Raw genomic sequence first — 12244 nt, 5'->3', positions numbered from 1 at the left:
CTAAAAATAGCCCCTTTCATTTCAGAACTTCCTGAACTTCATCAGAAGTGTGTTTTATGCAGCAGCACAAGCACTGGGAACAAACTGGGGTTATGAATAGCTGTGAAGAACCAACAGAGGATCAAAGTAAATTAGGCATCGAAAGAACCCGTCTCTCCCTCTTCAGGAGGGGACTATGCTTTGAACAGATTACAAAACACCACAAATTGGAAACCAACACATCCTCTTTAAAAACACATTTCCAAGAAAGCAGTTAAAAACACTGTTCATAGCTGGGTTTTTTTGCTCATAGTTTATTGGATGAGATGAAACAAAACAAAATATAGACAAACAAAAAAAATAAGATCTGCATTCCTCATGTCTCATCTGTAAGGCGTCCTTTAGAATGAACAGCAGGGAGCTCCTCCGAGTACAAAGGCCAAGAGAGACCACAGTGCCACAATACCAGAGACTCTAAACGGCAAGAATAATAAAATGCTGTTAAGCTACTTATATTTAGGGCTTAATTTTGTTCTTACTAAGCACTGAGATTCTTTTCCAAACCGTGTCAGGCCAGAAATTCACCCTTTGTGAGCATCGCTGTCACCGCCTCACAAGAGGGGTGCACTTTGAATCTGGAATTCTCTCCTACTACCGAGCTTTCGACTCTGCTGTAGAAAAAACACATCCATCCCACACTTGGGAGACTCTGCCATTCTCTCCTCAAGCTCATTAGAGGTAGCACTACAGCTCATTAAGATAACCCTGTCTGTTATGACAGCACAGACATAGGTTTGTGCTATCCATGCGGTAACGTCCCCCGGTTAATCAGGACCAAGGTTAAAGTCCAGCTGCCCGGGGCTGAAAGCTGACAAGCAGCCACCCAGCAGTCGGCAAGTGAACCCGCTTCCGAGCCCCTTGTTCTCCTGAAGGGCTGGCAGAAGGACATCGCGACAGAGCGGCAGACTGCTGCCGTGACAGGGCCAGGCACCCTGAGAGGAATGCCCTTCTCCCTCCCCATTCCTGCGATTTCCCTAACTCACTGCAGCAGGCAGTTCACGCACGGAGAGTGCCTCCAGTGGCGATAGACGGAAACCCGCAGATGAGGGTGATGCTTGTAATCTCGCAGAACGCACCTGACGCTGTAATGAAAGCGGATGTCACGAGCCGTGGCTTGCAGGCTGCTTGCAGCATCCCACAGCTCAGGACAGGAATCTCTTTATCTAAGAGTTGCCACAGCAGAGGGAGGGTGGGATGAAGACTTGGATCAAAGAGGATCAAGGGACAAAAAATTGAGACTTTCCGGTCACTTACTGCTTAAATTTATTGGAGAGCAGAATGAACTGGTTCTTTGAAAGCCGTCTGACATCAAAGCGACAAAGAGCTTTAAACTCTTGGTAAATCTGCCTTTCATTCAGCCCTGGCCAGCCTCGGACATGGACAACCAAGAGAGGGGGATGTTGGCAGGGAGCATCTTCCCCAGAAAAATTCTGGAAAATGTACAATACTGAGACATATCTGAGTCCAGAAAAACTATAGAAGCACTACTAATATAATCAGAAAATATGCAAAACGTGACACATAAGACAGGTTGTACGACACAGCTGTTGGTGTAAAATTATTTTTTTGTCCCAAGATTCTTCTAAACATGAGTCATAAAAGCAAACTGCCACGACTACCATGGAGAAACCACCAGAGAAACAGCAAGCTCTCTTGCAGAGCAGAGAGAATTAGGGCAACGTAAACTGACTAATGCCATCTTACAGGATAACAATATTAAAACATTTCACAAAGCAGAAACTCAACTCATTTGCCATTTTGAACAGTCAGTTGTGTCATTTGTATGATGGCAACTTCTGCAAAGGTGGGCTCAGGCACTGGTGGATTTTTCTCCCCTAATGAAGCCCTCAACTAGGCTACTGACGTACGCGCCCCACAAACTGGTCACAGACCTGCAATTCATACGCACAATGCTTGAAACACCACCTCGGATGAAATTCACTTTGTTCAGATACTCGGCTAACACGGTGAGATACTGAGAGAAAGAAGGATCAGCCTCCACTGCATCACTACATCAGAAAACAAAATGGAACAAAGTTTTGTTTCTCCAGCGCTGCACTGCTGCACAGCGTCTCTGGAGCACAGAGCTCCTGAAGCAGCTCTTTAACTAGTGACAAAATAGGTATTTCAGATCTTGGTATCTCCTATGGAAGTCGAAAAGCTGCAGGCAAAGGGAAGGGATTTCAACAACTGCCTCTTAGGAGCTTAACTGAAGGCAGTGAATCACACAGATTTCAAAAATGGAAACTAATGGAAAATTATTTGACCCTTACCCAAGTGAACTGAACTTGAGAGAGCTTGTTCAAGGATAAAGGAGTCACAATGCCATTTCCCAACCTCTGAGCCATCGCATGGCCCCTGATTTCATTTTTTAAATGTCAGCTTTGACATAAAGCTACTACTTTCAGATTTATAAAATGAAAATCTAATTAGAACAGTGACATTTCCAGTAACACTTTCTCTTATCCAAAAGGAAGGCCAGCCTGCAAAACAAAAAGTCAGCCAGAGCGAACTGATGACTGCTTTCCGTAGGACCCATCCATGTAATGCCATTTTCAGTAAATATTTAAACACCACTCACTCTGTGGATCTGCACAGTAGCAAATGAGCTGACTTCAGAAGAACTAGAAGGAGGAATAATGAGGTGGCATTAGAACAAAGCTAAAGGATCATAAATAAACAAATGGAAAGCAAAAATTCACTAAAGTGCAGCTAAGTTACTAAGAGCAACAGACAGTATATAAACAAATATTTCTTAACATCAGATAGAGCTACAGAGCAGGAAAGGAATTGCCAAGTCCCAACACAAACTCCGAAGAAGTGTTTAAGAAGCGTTTTACCTGAACCACAGAGAAATGCATCATAGCCTGCCTCGTGAGGAGATTTCTTCTCAGCTGTAAGTGCCCGACAAAATCAAAAACGAGTAAACACCTTTAGGACACTGTAGAAACTGCCCCACTGCAGAATCCGAACATTCATAAGATCCACTGTTCTGTTTTGGAGTTTCTTTTCCCCCACCCTCAGCTCTGTTTCTTTCCTCACCCTGAAACCTTTACACCCCTTAGAAAGTCTGTGCTTCTACATGCATTTTAAGATGATACCAACAAAAAGGCAGCAGTTACACAAATGGCTGAAAAGCTTAGCAAGATGCACATTAAAAAATTTTAACTTTCATGAAGATCTAAACCAAACTGTGTTGTATATGTTATTGATGGTATGGGAACCATTTCAAAACACAGGAGGCCCTGCACTGCAGGACACCATGCTGCCAGGAGAAGCCAGGAAACGTCTGCCTCACAGCCAATATCACACCGTGTACTGAACACAACCTCCTGCACACGCAGCACCACTAACCCTGCACATGAGCCACTGAGCTCCCGCTACTTTCTGGGACCTCCCTGCCATTAGCTCACGCTATTTTCCATTCTAGGACCACTGCTTCCCACCTCCCCTTGCCCCTTCCAAGGGCTACCGACTCTTCACAGCCCCAAGTCGGGCTCAGTTCAGCCCAACTTAGTGTAAATGCCATTTGTGCTAGCAGCATGATGCAAACCTGCCCTGCATTACCCTCAGCAGCTACCAGGGATGTGCTGAACACATGACGTTCTGGGAGCCAGGCTTTGGGTCTGGACAAAAACGTGTATTGGTAGCTCTGTGCAAATTCAGCAGACCCACTGGCACTCACTCATGCTTTGCATGTGGACATCCAGAGTAAAACAAAATGCTTTTAGCTACCCGACGTTGAAGATTTGCTTAAGAACATACCATATCTTGAGCAGTCACTTGCAAGAGCTATCACTGGGCACGTTGGATCTTTGGGATTTAGGTTGCTGCTGAAGACAAGTAGATGTGTAAGATTTTTGTCTTTCCTCATTACGTTAGAGACAAGTTACTGTTCTCTAGTGACCTGTGGCTTCATTTCAGAAAAAGCTACTGAAGACTTTAAAAGGAACTTTGGTAGTATTCTGTGAAAAGCTAAGATACTTAGCTGAAAAATATCTACCAGTTTTCTTCCTGAAAGCTAACTCCTAAATACTTCCTCAGTCTCTTCCCCCAGTCAAACCTTCTAAGCAGCAAGTCTGCTCTAATTACGTACAAAAAATGTGAACAGAACTAAAAATCAATGGAAAACTCTAAGGAAAGGGGTTGACTAGATGGTTCTATTTGAATGGGGAACTCTGGAGGACAGATTAATAAACAGATACCCATGGAATAACTAAAATAAAAGAAAGAACAAAGCAGCACAAAAAACCCATGAGAATCTGCACTCTGAAATTGCTAAAACAAACAAAAAACCCCAGAATCCCAGTACTATTTTTATAAGCACTAATTTTGCATCTCCTTCTTAGGAGTAGGGGGTGAGGGGAAGAGGCAAAATTTTCCTTTTCTTAGCAAAATTGACATGAAAACAATTTATCCACAAAATAATTGTAAAAAAGAGTACTCTTCTACCACATCATGGCTAAGCTCATGAGATAATGATATCTACTCATGTGCTCCATTTGAACATTGTATTTAGGTACTGCTTTGGGCTCAGTGCAGCTCTTTCTTGGGTGCTGGCATTCGAAATTAGGGTGTATTTTCACTGAGAACTGAAACTCACTCATTTCGTAACACGACATAAGCAACATACAACTCTGAAGTTATACGTAAGGCTGTCTGCAAGCCAAACTTGTGACCAATGAAGTAATGGTGGTACAATATGAGAAGTGACTTAGAACAAATAATTTATTGCACAATTACTTTATAAGAAAGATGAGCAAATCTTTTGCTCTTAAATTTAGAAAGACAAGAAACCAGCTGAAAAACATTTGGGAGGAGCAAAAGTATGAATATATGAAATGGCTGACTTTGAAATATCTTTCCCAAGAAAACAAAGGGATTGCTGAAGGCTTTATGGCCCACCACTTACCTGCACAAAACCGCATACACCTCCAAAAGATTAGATACTCGAGGAAACGGACATTTCTATAAAAGAAGAACATGTTAGAAAACCAACCGAGACAGACCTCGTGGTAAGTGAGCTCATTTACTGGTACTGCTGATTCATTAAATGAGATCTAAAATCAGAACGTCTCAGGGCAACACTGAGAACTGGTCACAGTTCTGTAACCACAGGGCACTAAGGAAAGATACCCTCTCTTTTGGGTAAAAGACAAGCTTTAACTCCAAACAAAAAGACCTTTGCATCTCACCTTCCAGATGGATTTCGTTACAGTCTTGGTGTCTATGAGGACAGGAAACAGGTTGTGAATGTTCCTTTTAAACTCCTCATAGCTTTCTGAAAGCAAAACACATGTGGAGAAAGACATCATAAAACTGAGGAAAAGCCAATGGTATTTCAAATGAGTAAGAAAGAGAGGTGAAGTCAGAGGAACGATGCACTGCTCCAGCAGTTAGAGCTCAGAAGAGGCAACTAGCACTGCCGCTTGCTAGGCACTGTGGGTGGCTGGGGTGGCAAATGACCACTGTGCTTATTGTCCCATCCCCATTGCAAAGCCAGCAGCCTGGGAACAGCTGCTATGTACAGCATTACCTGGAAGGGGCTTGTAGAACTTGTCGTGAAGATGCATAAGGTCCATAAGCATGTTGTGTCCCACCAGGGGCTATGGGAAGAATATAAACATAACAGCCCATTGGAGCATACTTTTGATGAGAGCTCAGAGATAACCAATTTTAGGCATGCTCAACGGCTGTAACCCTTTCCTCCGGTGGACAGCATCCACACGTGCTCACCCAAAAGTCATTCAGGCTGCAGAGTTCACAGAAGGACTATCGCTTTCAGGAAGTCAAGACTTGTGGACTCTCTGAGGAGGGTATTTTTTCAGCAGCATTCTGGTTGAGTGGACCTAAGGAACTAGGTGGATTCCCAGTTCAGCTGAACACTGGTAAAAATCTTCCAGCGATCAGATTTATAGGCTCACTCACAAGGGGAGGGACAGCCTTTGCCTGCACATCACCCATAAGTCTTCTGAAGCTGAAATTCATTTAATAATCTGCATACAGAACATAAGCATTTCCACACATAATCAGACCAATGGTCCACATGGTCCAATAAACTGGTCTGTCATATGCTGAAAAGCGTAACTTGCCCAAAAGGCAAGATTCTGCTCAGCTCCTTAGATGGTGTAACGTTACTCATGATGTGCAACACACGGATTTTCAACATTGTTGACTCCTGCATTTTCTCAAGTGACATAAGAAACACATTTCAGAATGGGTTCTGGCTCCCTCTCCCCTGGCTGCACTTGGTTTGCAGGAGCAATAGCAAAGCAACACAGGGAAGTCTAGTGTTTGGATCCATAATTTTGAGCATGCTTTGGGAGTGGGACCTGGTCAGTAAGAAGATATAATGTTTAACACTTGTTTTTTTCTAACCATGACTGCAATCTAAGAATTCATCTCAGTGTTACTGACAACCAAACAGGATGATCACGCTGAATGAGTTGAGTAATTTAATACAAATTACTACTTTATCTGTTATCATCCCTCTACATCCAGTGTAGCAAATGAGAGAGAGATGAAAAATGAGAGCGGAGATAAGGCATTTTACCTTCTTGGCTTCAACAAGTGTCTGGAAGACATTGGTGAAGCCCCGGGCAGACAGGAGAATGAGTTCCTTCTGGCAGCAGTCATAAGGAGAGTTCTCCAGAAGCTGACGATGCTGTGGACTCACTTTTTTCACCATTACCTGAAAAGAACGGTCATTGGGTCCCTCAGCTTCCCATGCTAGTTGTACGTACATTGCTTACTGGGGTTCAGTAATGCTGAGGACAAGTTCAGCTTCTAGGCTATGAAGGATGGAGAAACAGTGCATCCCCTGGGACCTCAGGACTGTCTCACTTCTCTTCCATATGGAGATCAGTGCACCAGCAACTAAGAGAGACCTGCTCTAAAGGTGTCTTATCAATACTTCTCTTGTTAAGAGGATGGTTCCTACCACAGTTTTTTTGAAGCACAAAGGAACATAATTCAATTTAACTTCACACCAATATGGTACATTCATGGCACCAAAAAACAGAAACAAACAGCGATCACACAAAGTGAGTCCCCAGAGGCTATGCTTCAGGTGAGAAGGCTGGGTAAATCTGTTACTCTGTTGACACTGATTATCAGACCAAAATAGTACTAATGCAAAAAAAGAAAAAAACACAAAACAAAAAAACTTCCGTAACCTACTTCTAAGCAACTGATTGGTATCATACTCATACCACGTTTTGAGAAGTCCACAGCCATAGGTTTAATTCAGAAAATATTGCACCAAATGTAAAATAGCAATAGCAAATAGCAAAAACAGCAAGACATATAACAGAGTAAAAGTCTTCAAAGCAACTACATGGCAAAAATCAGCAAAGGAAAACCACAAAAAAAGGCTAAAAAACTGTACATTCTTGTGGAGGTATTGAAGGAGAGATCTAACAAAGTCTGGAGACACAGAGAGGGTCCCTCCAGAAGTGCCCCAAGGACAAGCACTTCCAGCTCAACGTATTTTGTGGCTACAGGACAAACAGAAACCAAAGTTACTCAGTTTTCTGGATCCCTTTTCTTGGGATCCCACAATCAAGACTTCCCAGAACATTCCTTTGTCATTGTCTGCTCCTCCTGGACCCTATCATTAAAAGTACAAGCAACATTTCAGAGTCCCTGCAAGAATGCCAGCCCTATCTGTCTAGATAGAAACCCTCTTTTCAAAAGGTCCACATTTCCATCTCACCTTCTTGTCTCCAAGAGGCTGTGTCCAAACATTTTGGAGAGCCTGTCTCAGAACCAGCTGAACTTCAAACATCTGATAGCCTGAGAACAAAAAAAAAGTAGTAGTAAAAACTTCAGAGGTGCAGACAAGCGTATTTAGGAAATCACATTTTTCTAGACAGAAGGACTGACCAGATGTTTCTGCCCCAGTGTACAGAAAATACTCCTGAATGTATGATCTTGGTACATCACCATACACATGACAGGGAAAAAAAAAAAAAAAACAACAAAAAAGGCAAAACAGAAAAAGGTCACAGTGAGAATTTTAGACAAATTAGCTTTTGTGACAACACAGAGGCAAGGAAAAGACTAATTGAAAAGAAGAGGGAGGAAGGCGGCTACTCTGAAAAAGACTGTCTGTGGTTTTGAAGGTTTCAGAGCAACACACCCAGAAGCCAAGCACAGATAAGAGGTACCAACACATTTTCCCCCACAGCTGATAAGGAACTAACCCAGTCCTCTTCTGAACAGCATGCAAAAAGACACCTTAATCAGTCTTATTGCTTACTTAAATGTTTTGTCACAGGTGCTCACCGTTGCCAGACCCTATTAAAGTATCTACTACAGCTGATGTAGCAGATACAAAACACAGCACACTCCCCACCCCCTGTATTTCACACTCTGCAAAAAAGCATCAACAGACAAAGCCTTAAATACAAAAAAGGTTATGAAGGACAGAAAGTATTTTATTCCCTGACCTAGAGGATTAAGATTTGGTTTCTGTGAGCAAACCTACAAACTATTCTCTGCTACAATTCCCTGTCCCTCAACTCCTCCAAAACAGCACAGAAATTCCTCAGCTCTGCTACAGTGCTCCCAAAAGCTAACGCAGGTGGTAAGTGGCCTGTTTATCCTCAATGGCATATATATGTGTCTCCATGGATCTCCTTGTTGCTCCATGTGAGAGGGAAGAAACTCTGAAAGGAGACCCGCCTTTCCCTTCTCCAAGGGGAAGAAAACAAAAACCAGATCACCCAGGATTTAAAACATGCCAAAAGTTGTCCTGATTCAGAGCAACTACAAATTCTCCAGTTGCTGCTCTGAAGAAGCACAAAACGGAAGTCAGTTACCACAAAGCATGCTCCAAGCACCTAGACATCTACTTCCACTACAGAAAGACCCACCACCCCAACGGAGCAGAAAAGCAGAGTCCAGAGGTGAATGCCTGACAGGAACTGAGGCACAGACAGGGGCAAAGAATTGCAAAGGCAGGATGGGCACAGATGCTTTCACTCTCAACAGAGCAGTTTAACAGAACAGGCAGCAAAAGACCATAGCAGCCCCAGAGGTTCAGGAGAAGTGATGAAGCCACTTGGAGCCCACAGGTGCCTAAAGGAGGCACTCTGTTTCATACCACTCAGATCCTGCAGAATCATAGTCTCCTCTTCCTCTGCTGCAGCTATCCAACAGGTCACTTCATCAATAGCCTTCTTCAGCACATCCCTGTCCAGAGCACTAAAGCGGGATCAGGGGCAAAGAGGCAGAGTGTGAGAAAAAGCTCTTTACAGATGGAGCCTTGTGCCTTGCTGTGGGAATGCAAAAGCATCACTTCCCAACATTCACCCCACTCTCCAGATTGTATCCTGTGATCTCAGTCTTCCTTCAGACAGACCACAGCATGCTGGAACAGCTGGCAGCAAGGCATTCAGACCAATAGGCTTTAATATTTCTACAAAATGTGACCCGAGCGAAGGTGAGCCGTCAATATAGTTAGTACTGAGCAGCCACCTCTCTGAACAGTGCTCACCTGCTGACCTTCCAGCTACCCCCCAAGAGTTGCTGGCTAAGGATCTTCTCCTGTGCCTCATTCATGTACGGGATTCCATCTTTGAGGAACTGAGGGAGAAAAAAAAATGCCAGGTTGGTTACTCTCCCCTGGACTTTCTTGCAGCAAATTAGAGAGTAGCAGGTTAGCCAGGTCCAAAACCGGCATATACTTGGAAGATGCTAGTGTTCCTCATTCTCAGAATATCCTCTTCAAACACAAACTGTAGGTAATCCAAGATGCATTCTTACATAAAGGAAGACGTATTCGTGTATGGAGGAAAGACAAGGATTTCTGTCAACTGTAATCAATTCCTTTTGCTCTGCTTTTACCTTTTCTTTAATGAGACACTTCCAGTATCAAGATATCATGATGCTTCCTGTCCAAAACTGCAAAAAAGTGCCCTTATGTGATGACATAGTCTGAATTTCATAGGAAATGTGGCAATACGCAACACGCAGGTAAACTGAGACTTCCCCACCTTCATGGCTAGTAAAGACTCCCACTGGGGTCTGTTTAGTAACTCCTCAGCTCACCAGAGATAGGTTTTCTTTTTTTGAGGTGGGGAAATCGGTCTTAGGCTGACAAAGATACAGTTATTGCCTCTATGGCAGTTGAGAAAAACCAGCACTCACTCTCCCTGTTGATAATGAATCACGAGGCATTCATACTTTAGCAAGATGCTATTTACCCCAGAAATGTAGCATTTAGGGATATTAATCCTAATTTATCCTGTAATTGCACAGAATTCCTCTGTTCTAGATTTCTGGCAGAGAGATTACATACCTTATTATAGTCAAAGCCATAATGAGACAGGAACTGAATGCTAGATGCAGAGAGGGTGAATTCGACATCCGTAACCCCCAATGTTGAGGGAAAGAGAAAAAAGTTGTATGAATGCACCACATACCTACAATGGAAAGAAAAATCTCTCTAGAAGATAGTTACAATAAATGACCTAACTCCTCCCAAGAGAATTCTGCATAAAATCTCAGCTGCGCTGTCTTCATTATAACAGCAAACTGCTTTTTACTTACTTGTTTGAATTTTCATTTGAGAATATTGCCAGCCCTGCAAGAGAGAGAAACCTGCACTGAAATGGCAATGTTTAGTTGGATTTCTACAGACGCTGTTAAAATTAGATAAGGGATGTGGGGATCCCCTGATGGAGTGCATGTTTTCCATTCACCAATGCCACAGCGCAAATCTTAACAGCAACTGCCAGGCCACGCCCCAGCTCCCTGAGAGCTGAACAGGGAGAAGCTTTTAGTACTAAGTGGGAAAAGCAGTCAAGTCTGGTTAAACAGCAAACAGATTGAGCAATGGGTGAGAAGAGGTGAGTTGGTGACAAAAATCTCCAACTATGCATACAAGGGTCTGTGGGTCCAACTACACTACAAAAGTATTTGGAAAGAGCTAGGCACCACAGAGGACTGAAACATGTTTTTTGCTACTTAGGTTCTTTTTTTTTTCTATTAACCCCTAAAAAGCATGTAAGATCTTACATAGCCTCATACATAAGGCTTTGAACAATATTTTAAAGTTTGGGAACTGGTTTCTTGACCTCTAACTGGTCCTTAACTGTCAATAGCCCTCTACCACCACAGGCCCTTTCTTGTGTTGATTTTTTTTATTATTTTAGGAATATCAGGAATACTAGCCTTCATTTTCCTCTGATAGTCCCCTCACTCATGCACTATATCAAATGACACAGCGTTGAATAGCAGCTGCTGTCACCTACTTCTTGCTTGCATCCTCTGTTTTAAAAGCCCTATATTTGTATGTGCAATCTTTAGCTACGAACAACTTTAGACCAGTAGAAAGTATACAGCCCACCTGACTTTATATTATTTAAAATATTAAAAAGTTGATAGTATTAAACATCGGGGGGGAACCTACCACAGCAAACAAATGGCTCTGTTACGAGTGAATTAAGACCAGAGCTACCTGCAGGGCCTGCCAGCTGGCAAAAGGCTAATTACCACCAAGACCTCAGGAGATTATCTTGTGTGTCAGAACAGCACTTACCAAGCTGAGTAACAGTGAAGCGCTGAACACTCTGCCTGGCCTTCAGGTACCGCTCCTCAGGGGAATCAAACAGGCTATGAACAAAATCAGAATTGGGGAAAGGGGAGTGGAAACAGGAAGGTTGGCAGCGCACAGGTTATTCTCACAGAGCTAGAGCAGCAAGTCTCCCTCACATTTCAAGTCCAACAGCTTTACCTGGGTTCATTATTTTGTGGGAAAGTTGAATGTAAGCCAGTAAACTCCGTATCAAGGGCTGTTGACGTGGAAAGAACACAAAAAAATCTGAAATATGAAGCATGCATTTCACCACCATCAGGACAGGGATCTCTGAAACACCTCTCTTCACCATAACCTCTGTGTCAAACCCGCAACCGAAAAGGCAACCGACTGCTGTGGGAGCGAAGCCTCCTGCTCCCTCATCCCTGTGGCAGGATGAGGAACGGAAACACACACCCCGGGAGGGGCCTGCCTCACTCTTCGGAGTATGTCTGTCCCCCGCCCCGTAACTAACGTCCTGAGCCCCCAACCCACCGAGCCGAGGCCAGCACCGCAGAGAGGGCTCACTTTCCAACCTCTGCTGCCTGTTTTAAAACCCACTGTCTCAGCGTTCGCTGTTCTCGTACACACCAGCGCCATTATCTGTTAAAACACACCCCAACG

The 12244-nt window shown here is 43.4% G+C and overlaps 1 protein-coding gene across 1 annotated transcript; it reads right to left on the bottom strand.

The window, feature by feature from the left end:
• Positions 1-277: 277 nt before the first annotated feature.
• PNLDC1 (PARN like, ribonuclease domain containing 1) lies at positions 278-12004 on the bottom strand. Its single transcript, XM_019474806.1, has 19 exons — positions 11950-12004; positions 11780-11837; positions 11585-11658; positions 10594-10627; positions 10343-10466; positions 9539-9627; positions 9146-9246; positions 7754-7833; positions 6593-6730; positions 5576-5645; positions 5235-5320; positions 4952-5007; positions 3805-3872; positions 2880-2933; positions 2621-2663; positions 1949-2048; positions 1294-1469; positions 1023-1121; positions 278-453 (listed from the first exon to the last, which is right to left on the bottom strand). Exons 1-19 carry the CDS (start codon positions 12002-12004, stop codon positions 381-383), a joined length of 1578 nt encoding a protein of 525 aa, XP_019330351.1. The 3' UTR covers positions 278-380.
• Between the last annotated feature and the right edge of the window lie 240 nt (positions 12005-12244).

This window comes from Aptenodytes forsteri, unplaced genomic scaffold (genome assembly GCF_000699145.1).
Source record: "Aptenodytes forsteri isolate BGI_AS27 unplaced genomic scaffold, ASM69914v1 Scaffold122, whole genome shotgun sequence".
Classification (NCBI taxonomy): Eukaryota; Metazoa; Chordata; class Aves; order Sphenisciformes; family Spheniscidae; genus Aptenodytes; species Aptenodytes forsteri.
Note: the sequence above shows the minus strand (reverse complement) of the source record. Positions and strands in the feature narration are given on the sequence as shown.